The sequence below is a fragment of the Ambystoma mexicanum genome, chromosome 6p (assembly GCF_040938575.1).
Source record: "Ambystoma mexicanum isolate Mex_15411 chromosome 6p, UKY_AmexF1_1, whole genome shotgun sequence".
Taxonomy (NCBI): domain Eukaryota; kingdom Metazoa; phylum Chordata; class Amphibia; order Caudata; family Ambystomatidae; genus Ambystoma; species Ambystoma mexicanum.
This window is the reverse complement of record NC_090935.1, coordinates 344,066,114-344,089,402: the sequence shown is the minus strand read 5'-3', so window position 1 is coordinate 344,089,402 and position 23,289 is coordinate 344,066,114. Positions and strand designations below refer to the sequence as shown.

General features: G+C 46.7%; 1 protein-coding gene across 2 annotated transcripts in view; it reads right to left on the bottom strand.

The window, feature by feature from the left end:
- The window catches only part of TTC23L (tetratricopeptide repeat domain 23 like), a 482,150-nt gene that overhangs the window by 449,399 nt on the left and 9,462 nt on the right, over positions 1 to 23,289 (bottom strand). For both annotated transcript variants that reach the window (XM_069627102.1, XM_069627103.1), the window contains exon 2: positions 10,030 to 10,101. In XM_069627102.1, coding sequence (XP_069483203.1) covers positions 10,030 to 10,094 — 65 coding nt within the window. In that variant the 5' untranslated portion in view covers positions 10,095 to 10,101. The remainder of the gene's footprint in view (positions 1 to 10,029; positions 10,102 to 23,289) is intronic.

The following is a 23,289-nucleotide window of genomic DNA, read 5'->3' as shown; positions in this document are numbered from 1 at the left end:
GCTCAAGAATCTTTCCCCTTGAAGACCGTTTGGTGGGCAAGCATTAAGTGTCATTGAATCCCAGTGTCAATTGGGGTCTGCTACAACACTGGGGTCTCCTCCACATACAAGTGTAGCCTCCCGCCAACCCTCCAGGAATTCGAGTAGGGATTCACTAAACTGGGACAGATTCTGATTTGGGGCATAAGCAGAGCATAAGGTGATCGTGCGCGATCTCAGTGCTCCCTTCAAGGCTACAAACCTACCCTGGCTACGCCTGTATATGTGCTCTATTTGGAGGCCCTGCAATTTCCTACACAGGGTACCAACACCACCTTTCTTCCCAGGTCCTGAGGTCCATACCATGTCTCCAATGTCTCTACTCAGTATTTTGCTTTCCTTCCCTTCAGCATATTTCATTTCCTGGACAAACAGGATGTCCAATTTCGATAATTTGAATTGACGTGCCAACATAGAACGTTAATGCGGCGAATTGAGGCCCTTAACATGAAGGGACCCAAATGTTATGCCATCAGGTAGCATCATGTTGGGATGTGCTTCGCTGCTGTGTAACCCCGCTAAAGACAAGTACTTGAGAGTATGTGGTAACTCCATGTTTGAAGAGTGGCTGAATGCCATGATGCCTACCCCCGGAGCGCCAGGCCCAGCACCCCCGGGAGCAGGCATCATGCCCTCGGGTAAAAGCCCAGCGGCCCCTTATAGGGGCTCTTTGGCCTCTGTCCTGGCACCATAGGCGCCAGGCTCATAAAGGAAGGTGTTTTGTGCACTTACCTGATGCAGACCATGCTGCAAGATTCAGGCCTCCCTGAGACCTGAAAGGGACTATTTTTTCATTGGGACTATTTTGCCACTCGGGCGTGGCCAGGGAAGGATACTTACCTGGAACTACTTTGGGGGCTATTTAAGCCACACCCAGACAGTAGCTCACGCTTCGCGTTGTTCTGCATCCAAGCAGCTGAACGCTCACCGTGTCTGCTCCTGCATCTGGTCTCCAGCCACGCCCGCCTCGATCCTGGAACACCTGTAAGGAAAGAAGAGAAGAGAAAGGTGAAAACCAAGAATTTTATCAGACTTCTTACCTGCATCCGGAACCTTCACGCCACCGTTCCTGAGAAAAGACTTTCATTTAAAAGCACCGCGTTGCTCGCTGCAGCGCCGCGCTTCACTCACCTGTCCTCGGGAGTTCTTCTGGCTCCACCGCGACTGTCTGCACCGGTCCCCACATCTCTGCGCCTAGGGGAGAGAAGAAGAGACAAAAGGTGAGCAGAAGGAACATATGAGGAAAGCCTAATTTTCCGCCATAACACTTACCGGTCTTCTGTTGGTGGACCATTCCTCATTTCGGGTCGGCGCCGCTTCGTTGGCAGGTACCGCACCCCGGCCCCTATGGGGAAAGGACAAAAGACATTACTGGGGGAATATAAAGACATTAAGAGGGATCGCCCCCATCGCTAACTCACCTGAGTTTACCATCGGCAATTCAATCCCTCAACGCATCGCCTTCATTCTGCACCTGAAATAAAGGACAGATCACAGGTTAGGAAGGCAACAGAAAAGGAGGCTCAACACTTGAACTTTTGTAATCTTCATACTTACGGCTTTCCGCTCGGAAAAGTCAAGTGGATTTTGCCAGCGCCATTCTGAAAACCAGTGAAGTAACTGGACAAACACGCGCCCCTGCACCAGAAGAAGGATGGAGAGTTCATCCTTTCAAACCATAAGGTGAGCTTCAACCGGGGATTTCGGAGGAAGTTAGAGAAGAACGAAGGGGGGAAGGGGGGAGCAAGCACACTATTCTGCAGACTGTTAATCCCCTTTCTCATCTGCAGAAGGATATTCCTACGGGCCAGACAAACAAGATTTGAGGGTCCTGTTCAGTCGGTGTTCCGAGTTCTGCGCATCACGCTCAAAGAGGCCACAGCAACCTAAACTAGAGCAGCGCCTCCGAGGGAGTCAGGTGAGCGTTACACTGAACTAGTGTAGTGGCAAACTGGATGCGAGAATGCCATGGTGTGGCATCATGATTTTCCTCCCTTTAGATGAGAATCCCACTTAGCCCTTCAGAAGAGGCCGTAACCAGCATTTTCCAACAATGGAGATGCCCTCAAAGGAAAAATAGGGCCAAGCATCAAGGGCATCTCTCCAGTCAAATATTAGGAGCTACTAACACAGCAAAAACAAAATACAGTGAAATTTCGTAACAAACTTACATTTTCTCATGATAACAAAAAGAAAACGATGGCAGTATGCTTAGAGTCACATTACTGACAACTTTTTCGGTCTTCATATAGGGCAAGACTGCCCCTCACATCAAAGCGACCGCTCCCCAGTTTCGTCATATTCCCGCTGACTTACAGAAGAAGAGGAACGAAAGGAGCGACATATTTCAGGGTGTTTTGAGTCGTTTGCATTTCCATTTTCCAGGAGCACAGCCCTTCCTGGGTGACATGGAAATGTTTTTCTGCAACGGGCCCGTGGGTATCCTGGCTTGGTCTCCGTAGGGGTTCATCGTGCCTGCTTGCAGATGCTCCAGGGCTCTTCCTCCGAGGTCACTGGATAGCTTTCCCCCTCCTGCTTAAAGCTCAAAGAGAAGGGGTGTCCCCATCGGTAACAAATCCCTCGTTCCTGCAACCAAGCTGTAAGGGGGTGGCAACCCCTCCTCATGTTCAACGGGGTGCCGGAGAGATCCTGAAAGAGTCTCGCACTGGACCCCTCAAAGGTTAGGGGTTCCTTTTCCCTTGCTCTCTGTAAAATTTCTTGCTTCTGCTTGTAGTAGTGGCACTTTACGAGAGTGGACCTCGGGCCTTTGGGGGGGGCCCCCCCGCTCTGTGGCCTCTATCGAAAAACAAGTCGGGAGGCGTTGCGTTGTCAAAAAGGGATGCTACTAGTGCCTTTACTCTGTTCTCCAGGCCGACTGGCGTTTCATTGGATCTACGTGATTTTTCCATCGCGGAAAATTCCGTGACAGAAATGTTTGCATGGGAAATGTACACACTACAAATGTTCGTACATTTCCCATGTGAACATCCTACTGAAAACCATACATACATACATACATACACCCACAACACACCCCCAACATACCCCCACCACCCTACTTACCTTTCCTTCCTTCGTGCTGTGTCCCTGCAGTGCCGGTTCCCGTTCACTTCCGTGATCGGGAACCGGTGCCGCAGGGTCCTTTTCTTTTTTTCTGGCCAGCTGCAGGGGTGTCCCCAGCAACACCCGCTCACTATACTGTATACTGTATAGTATAGTGAGCGGTTGTTGCTGGGGACACCCCCGCAGCCCCTAGCTTCTTTTTTTGGTGGGGGACTGCAGGGGGGGGGGGCGGAGTGTCCCCCGCAACCCCCACTCACTGTAGTGAGCGGAGTGTTGTGGGGGACACCCCCAGCCGCATACCCACCCCACCAAACCACCTAAACACATACCACGAAAAGTTCTTTTGGTAGTTAGATTTTGTGGTGTGTGTTTTAGGTCTTTTGGTGGGGGTCGGTAATTTTTCTTCAGACATTTCGTCCAAAACCGTTTCATCTTGTCTCTCAATTAGGCCCATAATGCAAATATTTGTCCTTCGTTCCTGAATCTCTAAGTCGTCAAGTTTCTGCACCAGGTCTTGGAATCTGTCCTCATAATTCATTGCTGTTATGTCACGGGAATGTTGGTAATTCTCTACCGCTTCCACACGATCCTCGACTTTGGCCATTCTTGTTTATAGGTCCGAGACAGTTTCTGTGAGGCTCGATTTGATTGAGCGGATCTCACCAAGCAGAAGGCGGATATCCGATTTAGTAGAACTGTCTCGGTCATTCCCGGGAATTTCTGAGGAGCTCTGAACCTCTTCTTGTTCCACGTTCCTTGGAGTATAGCCAAATGAACGCAACTTGGAAAGAGTATGTGGATCCAGCTCTGCCAACTGGGGCTGGGATACGGCGTTGGTTTAAGATTCAGGTTCTTGTTGAGAACAAATATTTCCAGGACAGAGGTTTCTAAGTCCAGCCCAGGTTTCCACTGTAATGTCTAGTGGGGGGCTGCCATGCCCCTTAAAGTTGCAGTTGAGAGTCAGCGGGATGGAGTTCCTGTCTACACCACTGTATTTTATGGAACCAGCCCTCACGTTATTCTGGTTGTGCTTCTTGCTTGTGGACCTCAAGCGCCTGCGCCGGATTCACTCCCGCCCCTAGCGCCACCAGCACTGTGTTTGTGAGTCATTGCCTTCTGAGGGGTGATGAATTGAGGTGCAGATTGCTAAGGCGGGAAACAGTGTATTGACTTCCTCTCGCACCAGTGCCGAGTCGTGCAGTGCTTGCAATGTCGATCCTAATTTAGGATTTTGTAATGAATCTTGTGACGCAACTCTCGCAATGTCTGTGATTGTGGATCCATCGGCTTCTACTGCATGCAGAGCCTCAGTGGGGGAGAAAACAGCGCGTCTGTTGGGAGATCCAAAAGAGGTCAGGTATGTTGGGCGGACACCTTTGCGAGACTGAGCGTGAAAGGGACGCTTTAGGCGTGAAAGGGACGCTTTAGGCATGCTACTTCCGTGGTCGTCCCCGATGGAGTATTCAATCTGTTGGTGTGTTTGTAGGTAGAACAGAGAGTGGACAGGAAGGGAACATTGCACTCTGGAAAGCATGGGTTCTGTGTTCACACCGCACCTCTCGCTGTGCCGGCTTAGCTTTGAGGCTAACTCCTGCCCATCAGGAACATTCAGAACAGGATCGACATTACGCCACAAGAAAAAGTTGGTGTATATCTTATGGGGTCTTATAAAGCGGATATCAAAAGCTTCTAGTCAGTGTTTACCAGTCAGTGGCGATCCCTGCAGCGCTCCGGTTCCAGCTAACTCATTCGGGGAATTGTGCTGCGTGCAGCGGAGCCCATGGTGGATGCGCGGAGACAAGACTCCAGCCCTCTCCATTGTTCATGCGCTATGCGTGAACTCTGAGCTGTTACAGTCTCCGAACCGGCGGCACAAGCCTGATGTTGTGGGGGGAGCCTGCCTGAGGGGAGCCCGAATCCGCCCACTCCCTCCGATGGGTCCGCTGCAAGTGCCAATTACTTGTCTTTCTTAGTCAAGGCAGTCCAGAACGGGAGGCCGCCATTTTAAGTTTGCTGTGTCTCGGTCAGGCGAGATTCTTAGATAGTCTCATTTATTGGGTGTGAGGCTGAGGTTTTACTCCATACTTCACTGGCGGGACCCCCAAAACCTCTGGAACAAAAACCTATGGTCAGATTAATGATAATGAGGTGTTATTTATATAGCGCCTTAATCCAAAGCGTAACTAATGTAACGTTATCTTCAGATCAAGTGTTTTGCCATGTGCTTATGCCTGGAGAGGGAGAAGGCGGCTCAGGAAGCCATCACGTCTGGCCCCCCCTGCACTGTAGCGTTTGACTAGATTTCTACATTCAGTTGACAATTCGGGACGATAAAGTGACCTTCCCTGTAAGTATGTTGGGATTCAGTAACAACCGAGATGCTTCTAGACCTCTGTTTTAGGTTTATATGCAGTAAAAGCCCTTATTGGGAAATATTTTAAAGACAAGCCTATGCGTATCTCCATTGACAAAAGGTTTTTGCTGAATACAGGGCGTCTATATTCATATTTCTAAGCAACTTTAATAGGCAGATATTCTTTTGAGGTGTATTTGGTACCCTAAAATTAAATGTGAATCTCTTCAATGAACCTAAGAAAAGTAGGTGCTTTTTTTACCCACATTGCCTGACTAATAGTGAAGTTTTCTTTATGGAATAAGGAGTCTGCACATTTGCTTCCCACTACTCCATACAATTCATCCACACCAGCAAGTAGCAAACATACTCAAACTGTTGTCAAAACAAATACATCTTTGTATACTTTCTCCTAGGTATGGGAAGGGCCAAGAATTCTTGTGGAAATGCTTCCAATGAACATGCTTAGCTGCCAAGTGATGATGATTGCAACTTCAGAGACCCATACTAAGCTGACATGTGACAATCCCAACAGCCAAATTACATGTACAGCACTTATAAGTGAGGTCATACTAAACAGACATCTTATAAAGAGTGCTTTTTAGTCTTCATCTTCTATTTTGGGTAAGTGAGTTATGCACCAAGAAGACAGACATTAAATCTAGGATCACAGATGATCTGGAATGGGGAAAGGGTTTCTCACCTCTAGTTTCCCTCTCTGACAGACCAAATCTGATCCATTTTGAGATGCCACCGCTCGCTGGAGTGGCTCTTTGCTCATTGGTCCCATGATCTGTTCAGTGTCCATCACCATTGTGACCGTTTATGCCTTATTCTCCCAGGAGAAAGTTAGTGTAAACAGAAAAATCCAATCCCTCGTTTTAGCTGACCTTAATTTCTTAGTAATGAGTTCGGAATGCCAATATTTTTTGAAGAGTAACTGGAAAGATAGCATGGAACAATGGTAATAACTGACCCTGAAAATAAATTGTTTGCATGCCTGGAGCTTTGCTAAGAATTCTCTCCTTAGTTGTACAAGCAGCGAACTTCATTAGCATCCTGTAGGGGGGGCACCAATTAATCAGGAAACTCAGGAAGGGGAATGCATTCTATGGTAGAAGCCTGCAGATTCTGCTCGGCCGGCCCCCAACCATTCGCTAATTCCGCCACACCTTTAGTACCTGGGTAACTCACATGCAGGTCCTAACGGCACTTAGATTTTTTAAATTTTAAAAACAGACCTTACACAGGCATGGAAACACTGCAGTCGTTACGTCCCCTTTCTTCCTTGATGACTTCCTCGTCATCAACTAAGAAAATGGACTTCTCAGGTGCAGCGGCTTCATGGAGCGGCTTCATGGAACCTCTGCATCAGGTCTGTTCCTTTTTTTAAATTTACAGCGTCCTTAACACCTTTGTGTCAACTGTGCAGGTACCGTTGGTGATATGATATTTGGAGGGGGCTGACTGGGCCGTTAATAGCACTGCCGCTCACAGCGAGGGACACTCACTTTGCTCTGGCCATTACTTGGGTGGGCGGTCATTTTTTCATCAGGATCAATGTGGATAAAAAAAGTGTTAAACTCAGCCCAGATCTTAGAATTGTGTCCCTTTGATTAGACCCTTGAGGCACAGTTTCTAACACCTATGACAGTTTTCTAAATCCTCAAGTCCATTTGAAGCCATTTCCCAAGCTTCTATTGGAACTTGCAATTTGTCGTCCAGTCCAGCCTTCAATTCCTTCACTGCAATTTAATTTTCATCGACACAGGAGAAGGGGGGAGCCATTTCATGGTTCAACTTGTCCGAACTTTTATTGATTGCTTTGAGGATCACATACATTTCAACAATTGTCTGACCAATGTCCTCTTTGAAGGATGCCATATAAGCAAACAAATCCTGCTTGGTTTGGGGCACTGGGGATTCCGCAGAGGTGGTCACTGTTGAGTGCTCTTGCAGGCTGGAAGAGTCCACGCCCCCACTTAGGTGTATTGAGTGGTCATCACCCATCTCAGGAGGGGGCAACTTTGATTTCAGGTGTTGCTTAGAGTGTTCCCTTTTTAGTGGCCTTTCTTTTCAACATGCACAGTGCTGCCACTGAACATAGAGAGCTCTAGCATGTGCAGTGTTGTCAATTGTCTCGAACTAGGCCATAATTGAACCCCAGAACACGACTACAATACACTAATAATAGCAGGCTGGATAGATCACCTTTTAAATGTCTATTCAGTTACTCATGGGCTTTTTGATTGCTCCAAGATCACAACATTTAAGTATGCTACCTCCCACAGTGTACTGGTGCTGAAGCACTCACTAAGATTACCTTTGTAAACGTAGCAGTTGCACCAGAAATCCCAGTGGAACACTTTAGCTCCTGCGGGCCAGTGGGACAAAATCTGTTAACCTGAGCTGCAGACTTCCAACTCTAATCAGCGGGGTGAAGAAATTCCCTGCTAGGCTAGCCCGACTGGGTTGGCATCAGCAGCCACAGCTCTTACGCACCCCATGGGCCATTTCACCAATATGGGTCCGCACCTGAGCACCCAAGGAAAGGATGCAGCCTTCTGTGGTCGACCACCAAGACCACAGCATCCTTCTCTATGTTGCAGCCTGGCTCCCGGTGTACAGGAACAATCATCTATTCAGGTAGCTGCAGCTATTCATCACAGTTGATTGCTTCACTAGGATCCTGGACAGGATGGTGCGCCAATGCTCCATGGACCGCTGTCCAAATACATCTTAGGCACACAGGCCAGGTCCTCTGTCTAGAAAGCAGTCCACATCATCTTGGTTGCTATATTGGGACATGGAATAATAATAATATTAGAGCAGCAGCTCTAACGCTTCTATGAGGCATGTTCCCATTCATTGCCCCCACCACCAAACTGGTTCAGCCAACAACAGTTTATTTGTTGTTGATGGGAGCTTTCAGAGCTGGGACTGTACTCGCTTTTCATGAAGCCATTTTGGTCAATGTCGGAAGGAATAATAATGACGGACAGGAAACTGGAACGTGTGGGTTGTTTGGGTGAAGTCAGAGGAGGAGAAGGTGACAGACCAAGAGACCAGAAGGAGGAAGGATGGTGGAAAGGAGTGTGGAGAAGATTTGCAGAGAAGGTGAGGTAAAGTGATACTGTAATGTGAGTGCAAGGTGTGTGTGAGTGCGAGGGGTAGGGAAATATTAGGGAGTGAATGAGGGGTGAAAGGGAGGTGATTGAGGAAATCGGGCGTGGAGTAGTAGTAGCATAGAGAAAGTAGTGTTAGTGAAGAGAGGAGAGAGTAGTGGGATGTGGGGAGATTAGTGATAGTGTTGTAATGGGAGGAGCATAGAGGGACCTGGAGGTGTAATTGAAGGAGAGGGAATAGACAGAAGTAAAATCACAGGGTGGAGGAAGGTGAGTGAGAGATATATCGCAGGGACAAATGATGTAGCAGAGAGAGGGAGAGAGAGAAAAGGTGGTTAGAGTTGGAGGGAGGACAGTAGGAGGAGAATGGGAGAGGGAGAGAAGGAAAGAAGGACATAGAGAGAGAGTATTATCAGGGCATTAGAGGGGAAGACTGAGCAGGCTGAAGCGCATGGAAGGCTCCACCACAATCCCTAGAACTAACCTGGGAAGTAGTGTACGTCACTCCTAGGAAGTACTTAAGGGAATTAAATAAATATGGCATTTGTCTTTAGGCCATCAAAGTGAGATAGGCAGCACTTATGGAGCAGGGGTTACTGTTATGTAGATACTCACCTGGGGAGCAGGGACTCCGGGGTAAAGGAGGGACAACTAGGTCTAGACAAAAGAGACAAGGCCCTCACATCCATGATTAAAAATACCAATGTGCTTTACATGGTTCTGCATTTCATAACTTTGTAAATAACAGCGCAAAATATTTTTTTTCAAATCAAACTTTGTAAATAACAAATATTATCCAATTGAAAGGAATTTAATTTTGCATTTCCGAAGCATGAAAGACTGAGAAAACCCTTTCAGGATTCAAACTAGTTCCTTCAAGTTGAACTCAAATCTGAGCAGCAAGAAGATCATTCAATGAGCTGTTATTCACTCCATGGCCCCAATATAGTTCAGATATTTTTAATGTGGCATACGTGCATTGCTGGGGTAAATCGTGCTCAATAGGGATTCCTGTGTGGCCATCAGCTGCAGAGCAGCTGTGTTCATGTCTACAATTAACACGGTTTCATTATATTTTTTTTCCCACCTTTCAAAAATAACCTCTTCATAGAAGGAAATCCTACCCAATTACTAGCTCTTTAAGGTCTGTCCTGCGATCCTGTTTTCCCCAGATGGAATCCATTGTTGGGATTAACGACTAATGAATATGCAAGAGCAGGCGCTTAAACAGTGGTCTTGTATAATAATATGGAGGTTGAGCTTCGTGCTGCTCCCTCACTCCGCACTAACACATTGGTAACCTTTGTAAATGAGACCGGTCTATAACATCCAAATCTACAGAAAGAAGTAGAAAAGATTATTCCTTCAGAAAAGTGTCTATGTCAGTATAAAAATAGTATCACAATTTAGAAAGGAAAATGCACTATTTATAGCTGATTAAGACCTTACATGGGCTGCTGGTATGCATCTGCATCCATCGACTCCGAAGGGATGTAGATCGGGCTAGCTTGCATCTTAGTTCTGTCAAGAGGAAAATGTAAAGAAATAACATCTTAGAATATAGTTACAGCGAAGAGAGTTACCATAGCACTACAAAGACATTCTATTTCACATATAATTTGGTTAGCATTCACCTTTGTAAATAAAATAATATAATAAAATACTTTCTGTATTAAACTGATTATCACAACAAGGGAATACAGATCTACCTGTTTTGTGTTGGCAGCTTGTGATGAACTAACAATCTCTTTTTGGCCTAATATATTTGATGGGCCATAGAAATACATGTTAGGAGGTCATTGTTAAAAAACAAATGAGGAAAACCTAAGTAAAAGGGATAGAAAAATCTATACACACAGCTCAAAGCAGAGTCTTTGCAAGTACAGGTGCTTCCCCTAAATTCATCTTTTTGCAATGCACTGACCATTCCCTTTTCCCCTTTCTCAGCTCCAGTGCACACTTACAGTGCATACAATTCTACAATCTCTCTTTTTTTCAATGAGTAAAAATAGGCACGTTTTGTAATTTTGTTTAATTGGAATTATTGTGCATATTGAATTTTTGACTAAAAAACAAATTATCTTAACATTTCATTGCAATTCCTAATCCAGCATGTATATTGAGCAAAATTTAAAATGTAATATATTTTCTGCTTTGTATTATGGAACCATTAAATGGTATGCTGGAGTAAGGATAAGAGACTGGAAATATTGCAGTGTATAATCTGGAGGGGTTGAGCACATTGGGCAGGATGGTATACAGCATTTGTAACGAAAATAAATAAATAGCTTTTTCAGTGAAAAATAAATAACGAAAACAAATGTTGAATGTTTGGTAAAAGTATATATGGGGGCGGGGTAAGGTATTAAAAAGGGTGGGGGGGATTGAAGGGCGATAGCAAAGCGGGGAAACAGAGGGCTTGGGGTGACCCCCCTACCCAAAATTAAAAAGAGAAAAACACGCAAAATTCTTTCGTTATTTTTCTTTCACTGAAGGTATTTTGGTGTTTAGGTGTTCATTATAAAGACATGGAACCGGGCAGGATTACTAAAATTCAATAAACAGCTTTTTCAAACAAATGAGCTTTTCAATTAATGATTTTCTGACAGTTATTTTCTAACAAAAGAAGTTAATTCAGTTCATTTTCAATGTAGGTAATACAGATTCTACTACAGTGTATTGATCTTTTTTTAAAAAGGGCCTGCATGTGTTCCCTTTTCTCACTTTACAGATGGTTTCTTTTGGGTTGCTAATACATCAAGTGAGCTAGCTTTTTCATACAAACCTATTAAAAAGATCAGCCAGAATCCTTGATCCGCCTGGAAGGGAACATACAAAAAGAATACAAATAAAAGCTGCTGCTTTACAAGCCTTTACCTCAATTATCACATCATGATATTACTCATTTAACCCTTAGTCATTTTAATGAAAATAAATGAATAATCGGACACGTATTAGGCAGATTTTCTAAAATAAGAAAACACAAAGTAGGACAGGATATAAAAAGAGTGGATGATCATCTGTTAAGCACTAGATACTTGGGATGGGATGCAGAGCACTCACATGGATAGGAGAAGGAGCCATGTTTATGTTTAGGCAGTGGGATCAAGCCTGATTTGCACATGATCTTCCCCCTTTTGTAATGGCTTGGCAGGTGAAGAACGATGGTCTGGAAGGTTGCCCAGAGTAATGTCAGCGATTAAGATTCATTCTAAACCTTCCAGCCATCACCTATCGTCAGCCCGAGTGGGACTGGCATGCCCAGACATCGGTCCCTGTGCCTGCTTGGCCTAGATACCCCATGTCCTGAGAAGCTGATGAAGGCGGCATATTTAAGACTTCCTCAGCGTTGATGAAACAGGGCATCCTAGTGCCATCGGACTCCTCATGCAATACTGCGATGTATCCAACTAAGAAATCAAAAGGGGGGTTGTAGAGATTTATCCAGGTCCTGCGCCCTCTTAATCAGATAGTGGAAGCAGAATTTCCATTAGCTCCGAATCCCTGCGACAATATTGTGTAGCATCCCAGTTGAGGTATTTCACGGTGATCCATTTGAAAAATCTATTTTTCTAGATCCCATTGCACAAAGACTCACAAGACCTTACTTCCTTTATGTTCAGATAAAAAAGACTGAAACATACTCGTTTGCCTTGGGGTACTGTGAGTCCCGTCGGTTTTTAATAGGGTCCTACAGATGGATTTAGGTGCTATTGAACTGAAAAGTACAGTAATTCAGTACGTAGATGACATAATAATCCGTACTGAAACAGAGGATGAATGTAGGCAGGACTCTGTTCGGTTAGTGTCTGTATTGGCAGGCAAGGGATACAAAGTAGATAAGGATAAATTACAGTATTGCTAGGAAGAGTTGTTGTATATAGGAGAGTTAATTGTACATGAAGGAATGAAAGTGACACCTGAGAGAGCTGTGGTTATCATGAAAACACCAAAGCCAAACACAGTGAGGCAAATGCAGCAATTCCCGGGCCTATGCAATATTGTAGGGCCTGGGTGTTTGTCTACAGCACATACACAAAACCACTTTTGCAAGCACAAGTTGGTAATGAAAAGATAGAATGGACTGAACATGGAGGAAGGATTTGAGGAATTAAAAAGAGAAATGTGTACAGCTTCAGTTTTAGGAATTCCCAATTATAGGGAAGAGTTTTGTTTGTTTTCACACACCATAGATCAGTAATGATAGCAGTACTCGCACAAAGAACAACACTAGGATATAAACCTTTGGCGTATTACAATGGGATTTTAGATCCAGTTATAAGACGACATTTTCCATGCAAACAATCTTTGGCTGCTGCTGAATTTGCGATCGAGAGGTTCACAAGTATTACTATGGGCTGTGCAATGACACTGTGTGTGAAGTATGCATTATTTGCCATTTTAGAGAAACCCAAAAGTACATTGAGGACACAAAGAGCATCTGCATATGAAGTAATGATTTCTAATCCAGCTATAAAATTGTGAGATGTAAAATAGTGAACCCAGCCACGTTTGCAGCTGAACCTATAGAAGAAAGTGATCATGTACACGATTGTACTAACTACGTTGAATTTTATGACGATATACCACGTGTGAAAGAAAATGCTTTAGCGGGTGGGAGATTCTTTAAATTTATGGGTCGTCGAAAATCGATCAGACTAGTGGAGAGAGGCATACATGATCTGAAGTTGTAAGATAAAGATAAAATGGTGAATTTGAGGTAGTGGCGAGTGCAAGACTACCATACCATCCTATTCTGCAGCACAGGCAGCAGAATTGGTAGCCCTTTGTTGTTGCACTCGAGAAACACAATGATAAGGAACGGACGGTATACAGTGACTCTGCCTATGTGACGTCAACGGTACACATAGTGCAACATGCGTCTTCATTGGACAGGCTCATTAAGGCACTACAACTCCCAGTGGCCATAGCAGTTGTAGAATGTGCAGCACATACTAAACAAACAGACTTTATTACTCAAGGAAATGAAGACTCAGATTTAGAAGCTAAAAGAATGTGTATGCCTCAGAAATTTTGAGTTTCGAAACTGAAAATGTTAAAGAAGTATCAAATAGAAGCTTGTTGGTACGAGAGGGGTGGAATATGCTGTCAATTACGCAACTACAGAGATAGACGGAAGAGCCCCACAAGGAGAGCAGGAGCTATGGAGACATAGGGGATGTTCTTTATCCCCCACAGAAGCACTATGGAGACAGGAAAGCACTGGAAAGCCAGTGATGCCAGCAGCTTTACTAAAAGTCACACTTGAGCAGCTGCATTACCCTGTGCATATAGCCCGAGAAAGTATTGCTGCCACTATTGGAGAGGACTGGTTTGTTCCCAATCTATTGGAGCACATTGCACAGCTCATTGTGAATTGCATCGTGCGTCAGAAGCTTGACTAAGATGATATGCTGCAGACATGTAAAGGTTATAGGTATCAATTGGTGGTAGTGTGTCCCTTTTCACGATGGATCGAAGCCGGTCCTTGTACACATTCTGATGCCACCTGCATAGCGAAGTTCTAAGTGCGCAAGGTATTTCCGAGATGGGGTGTGGGCAAAGTATTAAGGTCCGATAATGGGCCTCACTTTGTCAATGAGCTATTTGAACAAATAGGGCTTTTATTGGACATAAAGCCTTTCTTTTCTTCTGCTCATCACCCACAAGCAAATGTAATATGTGAGAGGCTTAAGGGGCTCCTCAAAGAAGAATAGAAACATTAGATTAAGTTTGAAAAAGGGATGGCTATATTGCCTAACCCCTAGTATTGTATGCCCTTCAAAATCAGCCAGGTTCAGACCATCATGAATTAGTAAGAGTTAGAAGTGATGCACAGAGTGTAGCGCCGACTCTAGGTGACGAGATGCATGATTATTTGACATGTATGACTACCAGTGTTTCTTTCATTTCAGATCAAGTCAAGCATCGGAGGGGTGGGTTGCGGAACATGGAAGAGGACGGCCCAGTAACTGATCCAAGTGAATTATTGCCACCACCAACGTTGTATGTTGGAGATGAAGTGCTTTTCAAAAACTTTACACGCAGATGGCATGACCCAAGGTTCAATGGACCATATCAAGTAGCGGAAGTTTCCCCTACTGCAGTTAGGGTGTCTGGAATAGGAGCGTGGTTACATTTGGGTGGCATAAAAAGCTACAGAGGTGAGAACCTCCCTCTGGTAACCGTTGATTGGGAAGCAAGACAAGAAGAAGAATTACTGCGTGTGATCGAGGACCAAGGACGACGATAAAGCAGTGTGTAATTAAAAAACATTTCTTTTGAACTGGAATTCATTGGATACTCCTTAAAATACTAGCAGGGAGGCTTAAAATCATACTTTTTAAAGATTCTTTTAAAAAGTAAAATCATATTGGCACTTTGCCCAAGCACCAATTCCTTATTAAAAACTGAGAGATAAATACCCAGATTCGTTTTGAGAAGTATTGCAAAAATAACACATGACACGTGCCGATAGTGACACACATAGGGTTGTGGTTACAGTTTGTGTTTATACTTCATTCATACACTACCCTTGTTAGGAGAGAGATGTTAATATTCACACCTTTCTCCAAAATCCAAAGAATAGCCCATTTATAAGGAGGCTTTTGATTGCAATAATCAAGCAGATTGTGCAACTACGAATGTGATTAGAGTACATGCATTAAAATGCAGTTGCAAGAAGGCTAGCAAATCAACAAGAAATGGTGTGGCACACAATATGTTTGTCTCAACCGTTATGCATGATGATACGCTATAATAGGTTATTTATAATGCGCTTAATATCCAGAGGTTTCTAAGCGCGGACCCGGGGAATCGAACCTGTGGTGCTCCGTGTCGTCTTGCTTCCAAGGCGAGCACGTTGCCCCCGAGCTATCCTCCCGAGACTGTGCATGTGCTTTCTTTTCCTCTTTATGTATCTTAAATCAATTTCATGTTTCAATTGAAAACACAACACATGCTTTTTTCCAGTACAAGTACAAATGATGATAATTTCTTTGACCTATTTGGGCATGTCATACGACATAAGAGGGATTCAGGAGAAGATAACCCGGCGATAAATACCTATATTGATAATTCAGCTCACTTGGGGATTAATATGTGGTAACAACATATGGAAAAGATGGTTAAGAGTGCATCTGATGAGAGTTGTTATGTCTGCTCTCTCATCCCCTATGTCATGAGTACAGTAAGAACATTCATTTCAAAAGGGATACCGACACATGACGCGAAGGACTGTTCCAAGGGAGCTTGGCAACCCTGCAATGGCGATCAAGACAGACATTCCCATACCAGGAGGATTATATCAAGACAAAGCAAATGGCAAAAATAATCCTGGATGGACAGACAAGATGCTTGTGTATCCTTCTATGGGACAAGACAAAAGTAATAATCGAAGAAATGAAGAGGATAAATTGTTCTGGCAAAACTGAAAATACTAGAATGCCTGGATGCTGCGAGCGCTCACGGCTGTTAATCTATGAATGAGTGATTACGACCACAGGATGGGAAGATGGGATGCTGTCCTGTGCAGCTCATCTACTAAGGAAGGAAACAGTGCACGAGGTGCAGAAAGTGAACAATGAGTGCGTAAAGTCATGGGCCAAGAACGCTGAACTGCCGACATGGGTGGATGATGAATCAGGACCAATGGCTTTAGTCCCATTGACTAATGCAACAATGTGCTTTCGAAGCAAAGGTAAAGTCTGAGTTGGAGAGAATAAAGGGTGCACAAACATAATTGATATCCCAGAAATGAGGAGAGGGACTGCTGTCCTAATGGATCCATATCGGGCCTGTGGATCCAGAGCATATATGAAGTTGCCTAGGAACTGGAAAGTAGTGCGTTCCATTGTACTCATCCATGTTCCAGCCTTGGTGATTCCCCAGATATCGGGGGATTTCGAAAAGTGGATGAGCACCTGAAAAAAAGGAGGTCACTTGCACTCCAGCGGATAGAGAGAATTATTTCTCAGCTAAATCAATATAAGATTACAATGAGATTCCGGATGAACACAAGTTGTGCAGCAAGACTGCTATGATAATGATATATATTTATGCCTGGACTCCAAGCAGTAGTGAATGCCAAGTGGTTGCAGATCACCAGAGGGCGGTGTTACAGACAATCAATGCCACTATAAAAGGACTTAATGCCATAAAGGAAGAGTCGAGGGTCATAACGTTAATGACCCTCCAAAGCAGGTATGTCCTTGACATGATTACAGCAATGGAAGGAGGTGTTGGGGCGTGGTCTGGCACGCATGGAGTGAGGAAGCAGGGCATTGAGCTCCGGCCGCAATCCTGAGTACTGATCCTCCAGCAAGACAGAAAACGAGCTATAAGTGGCAAGAATCGCACCACCGGGAAGATAAAACGACCCACAGCAGAATCGTGTTGGGACTGGCAGAAATCGGATGCTGAAAGACACAGTAAGACCTGAGAAACGAGTCCCCCCTGGACGGCACAAGATGGCAGCGACGGACGCGAGCTAGGAGGAAGGAGGGGGAAGGGCACGGAGACTGGACCGGCCCCAGAACAGACTGCTCCAGCGACGGAAATAGGCCCCGGCCTACGGGAGAACCTCTTGGATTGGGACCAACGGCTGTGGAGGCAGATCGGAGGCCGGACCGAACATCAGCGGAGTCAGCCGGCAGAACCCGCAGGTGAAGCCGAGCGGGGACCACGGAACGGAGGTGACGCGAAGGCTAGCGCAGCGAAGGAGACCGAAGTGGAGAGGCCTCCGGGGTCGAAGCAGCGCCCAAGGACGCGCAGCAGAGAAGCGTAATAAGGTGGAGGAGAGGAACCGGAGCAGACGCCGCGCCAGGAGCCCAGTGGGAGGACCAGCAGCGACTGCGGGCCCTGTGAGCAGGGGGCAAGACACTGACGCATAGAAGCACGGTGCAACCGGAGATCCTGCCATCGGGGGACGCTAGGAAGGAAGGACAGAGGAGGAAGGCGAAACCCCGAAGCACCGCAGGTATCACAACCACAGGATCTAGCACGACCGGAGACCCCGGCAAGGAACGGGCACCCGGGGAGGAGGAGACGGCATCCAGAAGCACGCTGGGACAACCCTGGGGCCATTGACCCAGCCGAGCAGGGAGGCAGAGGGGCACTTCGGACTCCGGACAAGCGGGGTAAGAAACAACCCACAGCACCACTCAGGGCAACGAAGCACCAACACAAGGGAGCAGGGCCGGTGGTGGGGCCAATTGCAGAACTATTATAGACACATCACAGCACGCCACAACTGTGCAGCACCTGAACCACAGGGCTATCAAGCGGCCTGATAGGCCTAGTGCCCAGAGGAGTGAGAGGAGCACTGGTCGCAAAACTGGGGGGACGATATTCGGCAGATTAGAGAACCCAGGAACACCACCAGCAGCCAGTAAGGGCTGAGGAGCAGGTGTGAAAAGTCTGGAACAAGCGGGAACCAGACGATCCCCGATCAATCGCTGTGCCATTCGTAGGGGCTGCAAATTGGAAACCGCACACAGGAAAAGGCCAACACTTGAGGGAAGCCGGGAAAGAGGACTGGTGAGAGAAGTGGCAAGGCGAGTCCAGAGGCACGGATCGGGACTCGCAAACGACACAAAACCGTCGACAGCAGGAATGGGGGACATGGGGTGGCACCACACCCAGACAGGAAGTGGAAGGAGTAGCGCATTCAGAGAACTTGGTACCCCCTGACCCAGGAAAGCCCAACACAAGCATGCCATCTGCCAAGGACAGCGGTAAAGTGAAAATGACGACAATGGACGCGTTTGTGGCACAGAAAACAACGGCCGCAACGCAAAGAAACGTGCCGGAAACAGAGGCACAAAGAGAACCAGAAATGGACAACAAAGATGGGCAAGTGTTAGAGGCCATTGCTGCTCTAAGGACCTCCATAGAAACGAAAATCGATGAAATGAAAGCAGATATGCAGCTCATGAGGCAAGATGCACGGAACCTTGCGGAGAGAGTGGCGGTGACAGAAACTGGAGTGGCAGAAACTGCAGAGGCCATGACTGAATTGAAGACCAAAGTGGGGGAACTGGAGAGGAAGGTGGCAATGTGGGAGGCAAGAGCTGAAGAAGCAGAAGGGAGGGCCAGGAGATGTAATGTTAGACTGGTCGGTATCCCCGAAGGGACCGAAGGAATGAACCCGAAAAGATACGTAGAGTCCCTACTGCAACAAGAGATAGGCGCGGACAAGCTCTCACAGGGATTCGCAGTGGAGAGAGCACACCGGGCCCTCCAGAAGAAACTGCCACCGGGCTCGCACCCCGGGCTGATGATAGCTAAGATTCTCAATTTTCAGGACAGAGAGATTATACTCAGGCACTCGAGAGAAGGCGGGTTAATAGAGCGGGGAGATTGCAAGATAGCCATATATCCTGACTATACACAAAAGGTGCAACGAGCCAGAAACTCCTTCATCCCGATTAAAGCGAGGCTGCGGTACTTAAAGTACATGCTGCTTTACCCCTCTCGGCTGAAGATAATCCATAAAGGGCGGGCCATATTCCTAGAAACCCCAGCGGCGGCAAATATGTGGCTAGAGCATAACAACTTAGCGGATGGCCAAGACAACGATCCCCGAAATGATGAAATCTGATAGACAGACACAAGGGCATGGAAGTGACGTTAACAACTAGGCTGCCAATGGAAGCACAACGAATTATTGGGAGAGAACCACAAGTGCTCTTAACAGACGGCCGAGAGGAGCTCAAATACCGCTCTGCGTACAACGCCCCAACCGTCGGAATGACAGACGCCAGCCTGTTGCTGGCACATCCAAGTCCACGCTGGATGCCCCGGAAGGGGCTAGAGAGTGTGGAGGCACCCGAGCACAACATCGGTTGTGTAGTTGCTGGGCGCAACTGTTTAAGCTGCGTTCGTTGTCGCAGCAGTTTCAGTTTGACACTACAGTCTTCATGCAGAACGAGGAGTAGGGAAAGGTGGCCAACAAATCGAGGATGCAAGAAAGGAGGTGAGAGGGCGGGAAGGAAACAGAGCCCCGGAGGTGGACGCCCTAAGCATGGCAATGCAACTTAGAGTACTAACTTGGAGTGTGAGAGGGTTGGGGTCATACCTACGCCGGAAAAGGATCAGGTCCTATCTTCGCAGGAAGAAAGTAGACATTGCACCTCTCAGTGGAGGACCAGTCTAGGCTGCAGGAGTACTGGGGGGGTTAGGGACAGGGGGCACCATATTCCAAATTTGCTAGGGGAGTGTACACTTGGATCAACCCTGAGGTGCCCTTTCAGATGATGGGAAGTGAAGCGGACACAGACGGGAGGTATTTGATACTGTGGGGAGTGCTTGAGCAAGTAGAGATCTGCATAGTCAACACGTATTTTCCAAACCATGGTATTCCGCCCTACCTTGAAAGGCTGCAGATGAAACTGGCGGGACACAGACGGCCTTTACATATGGGATGGGGATCTCAACTGTGTGAGGGACTTGAACCTAGACAGATCCGAACCCACGCAGAAGCGAGCGGACAGACCCTCCAGGGCATTGAACAACCTGCTGGAACAACTAGACCTTGTGGACGTCTGGAGGGAACACCACCCCACAGACAGAGGATACTCATACTACTCCTCCCCACATAACCTCCATACGAGAATTGACTACATGTTTATAGGCAAAACACACCTAGCTCAGGTAGAATCAATACAATACATGGGCAGATCGATCTCAGACCACTCCCCCCTGTTAATGCACTGGGCATTGAAGGGCCCTAGACCCCCTATCCCGTTATGGCGTATGCCCACGGAGGCACTGACGGACCCAATATTTAAAGAGGAACTGGGAGAAAAATTGGTAGAGTATGTCACCACTAACAGTGGCAGTGTGGGGCGCTGGAGCACGGTGTGGGAGGCCCTGAAGGTGGTAACGAGGGGAGAGGTTATAGCCGGGACTACGGGAATCAGGAAAATGTTGAAGAGGGAGCTGGAGGAGAGGGAGGAAGAAATAAGGCAGGGGGAAGTTAATAGCTCGGGAACTAGAGAGGAAGAGGAGCATTTGCAGGAGGCACGGACAAATTGACACCAGGCGTGGGGACGGCTAGCAAAATTTGACTACACAACACGTACCACCAGAACACACATAAACGGTGACAAACCAGGTAGGCTACTGGCCTGGCTATGTAAGCGAGAGCACCCTAAACACCCAGTGACCACAATAAGAGACATGACAACAACCCAGCACTCCATAAACACCACATTCGCTGACTTCTACTCCACATTATATGCACATGACACCCAAGTGCCGAGAGAGAGACGCTAATAGTCCCGATACCCAAACCACACAAACCACCCGAAGAATGCGATTCTTACCGACCAATAGCAATGCTAAACTATGACAGTAAGATACTGACCACCATACTGGCCAAGAAATTTTCCAAAGTGATAGGAAGCCTGGTACACGAGGACCAGAATGGCTTTGTGCCCGGCCGCAACACATCTGCCAATTTGCGTAGACTACAGCACATTATAGCACACACAGAGGGAGGCCAGGAGCATATGGCAGTGATGTCATTAGACGCCATAAAGGCATTCAACTCCATCTACTGGGAGTGGCTGATAGAGGTGCTAAGGGAGTTCGGCATTCGAGGAGGGATTTGTGCGCTGGGTCAAGATACTGTATAATGATACCACAGCCAGAGTGAAGACGGGCAAATGGGATTCAGGAGCCTGGAACATACAAAGAGGCACCAGACAGGGCTGCCCCCTGTCTCCCATGCTCTATATTTTGGGGTTGGAGCCAATTGCAATTTACATTAGGAAGCAATTCTGGGACGCTAGAATACGAGTGGGTAGGGGGCACCATATTATCTCACTATATGCGGACAATGTCCTGAACTATCTGAGAGACCCAAAAAACAATGCCCCCACAATCTTGGAAGTGCTAGACAACTTTGCACGTTATTCGGGGATACATTTTAGCAGACAGAAATCCTGCATGTTTCCACTGGCGGGTTTGAGGGAGGTGGGAGTAGACAACCTACCCCAAGTTGGGATAAAGTGGCAGCCGGACATGTTCAAATACCTGAGGGTCAAGATCAGACATACACCTGAACTCACACACGAGCAAAACACACTGACGGTAACTCAGGGGCTTCACAACTCAATGAAATTCTGGTCTAGGCTACCGCTCTCAATGATGGAAAGGGCATGGATAGCAAAGATGATTATGCTGCCACCATACCTATACTTCTTCCAGACCATCTGTCACTACATCAGACCACCCTTTTTCCGAAAATTAGACGCCCAGATTAGAGACTTCATATGGGGAAAGGCACATCACAGGCTGGCATTGAATAATCTAACCCTTCCGCATGATGCAGGGGGCATACAGCTCCCGGACTTTGAAAGGTACTATTTGGCAGCCCAACTTAAGTCATGTCACCAAATGGTTGTCGGATGAAGTCACCAACGAAACCGGCCTACTGAGCGATCTCATCAAACCTATACACCTCAAAGAAATAATATGGGCGCCTCCGGATCGCGCCGGCAGAGCACTCCCATTGGCTAAACTGGGCAGACTAGTATGGGAAAGAGTTAAAACCATCACACACTCGAAGAACCTTTACTCCCCTGAAACGCCAATAATGGCAGACATGAGAATGGCACCAGCTGATATTAACACACTCAGGCAATGGGAAGGACTGGGTATATACGCCTGGGGAGACATGTACGAGGATGGGGAATTCAGAGAGCTGGAATCACTGCATGAGAAAGAGGGCCTACCCATGGGGCAATTCCTATGGTACCAGAAGCTTAAACATTAGGCTAAGGTGAGATGGATCGACTGGCCAGAGGAGCCAACAACGACCCCTCTAGTTACAGAAATGTACAATCTGAGTGACGGGTGGAGGCCAGTGTCGACAATCTACACGCAACTAAATGATAGGCCCAACCCCCGGGGCGCCACAGTAAAGACCAAATGGGAAACAGACATTGGCGAAGAGATTTCGGACAATGAATGGGAGAGAGCTCTGAAATACCCAAAAGCGGTGTCCAGAAATGCCAGGTTCAGACTAATCCAAACAAATGTCCTATATAGAACGTATATGATCCCAAAAAGGGTAGCAAGCTTTAAACGCAAAGCGGAAGCGCACTGCCCATGGTGCACCAATGATGAAGCAGGCCTAATACACATGTTCTGGGGGTGCGCAAAAGTGGGCATTCTCTGGGCTAACATCAAACAGGCATGCGAGAGGGGCGGAGTAAGCAGATATGAGTGGACAATGAAAGAATGTCTGCTGGGCACGTACCCCAGGCTAAGCAAAATAAAACACATTGTACGGGTGATGGATATGGCATGCGTACTGGCAAAAAGAGAGATAGCAATGTCGTGGAAGTCAAAAAAAGGCCCACAATACGCAAGATGGAAAAGGGAGATGGCGCGATGGACGGCACCGAGACAGAAGCTTGGGGCACTGGGATCGTCAGGGGTGTGGGGGACATTAATGCTAAATTTGAGGCATGGAAAGCCGTGGTGAGAGACATGTTCCTACCGTCTGATGATATGCCCCCGTGAACTTATGAGAAGGGTAAGCGGCGTATAGCCACAGGAGGCGCAAGGCTCAAAGAAGAAAGGAGGGAGATGCGACACAAAGGGGGAAGAACGTTAACCCTACCCGCCCCCCATCTAAAGGGATATGGACAGGCCACCAATTTGACCCAAAGCAATGTAGACACTACAATCGTTTAAACA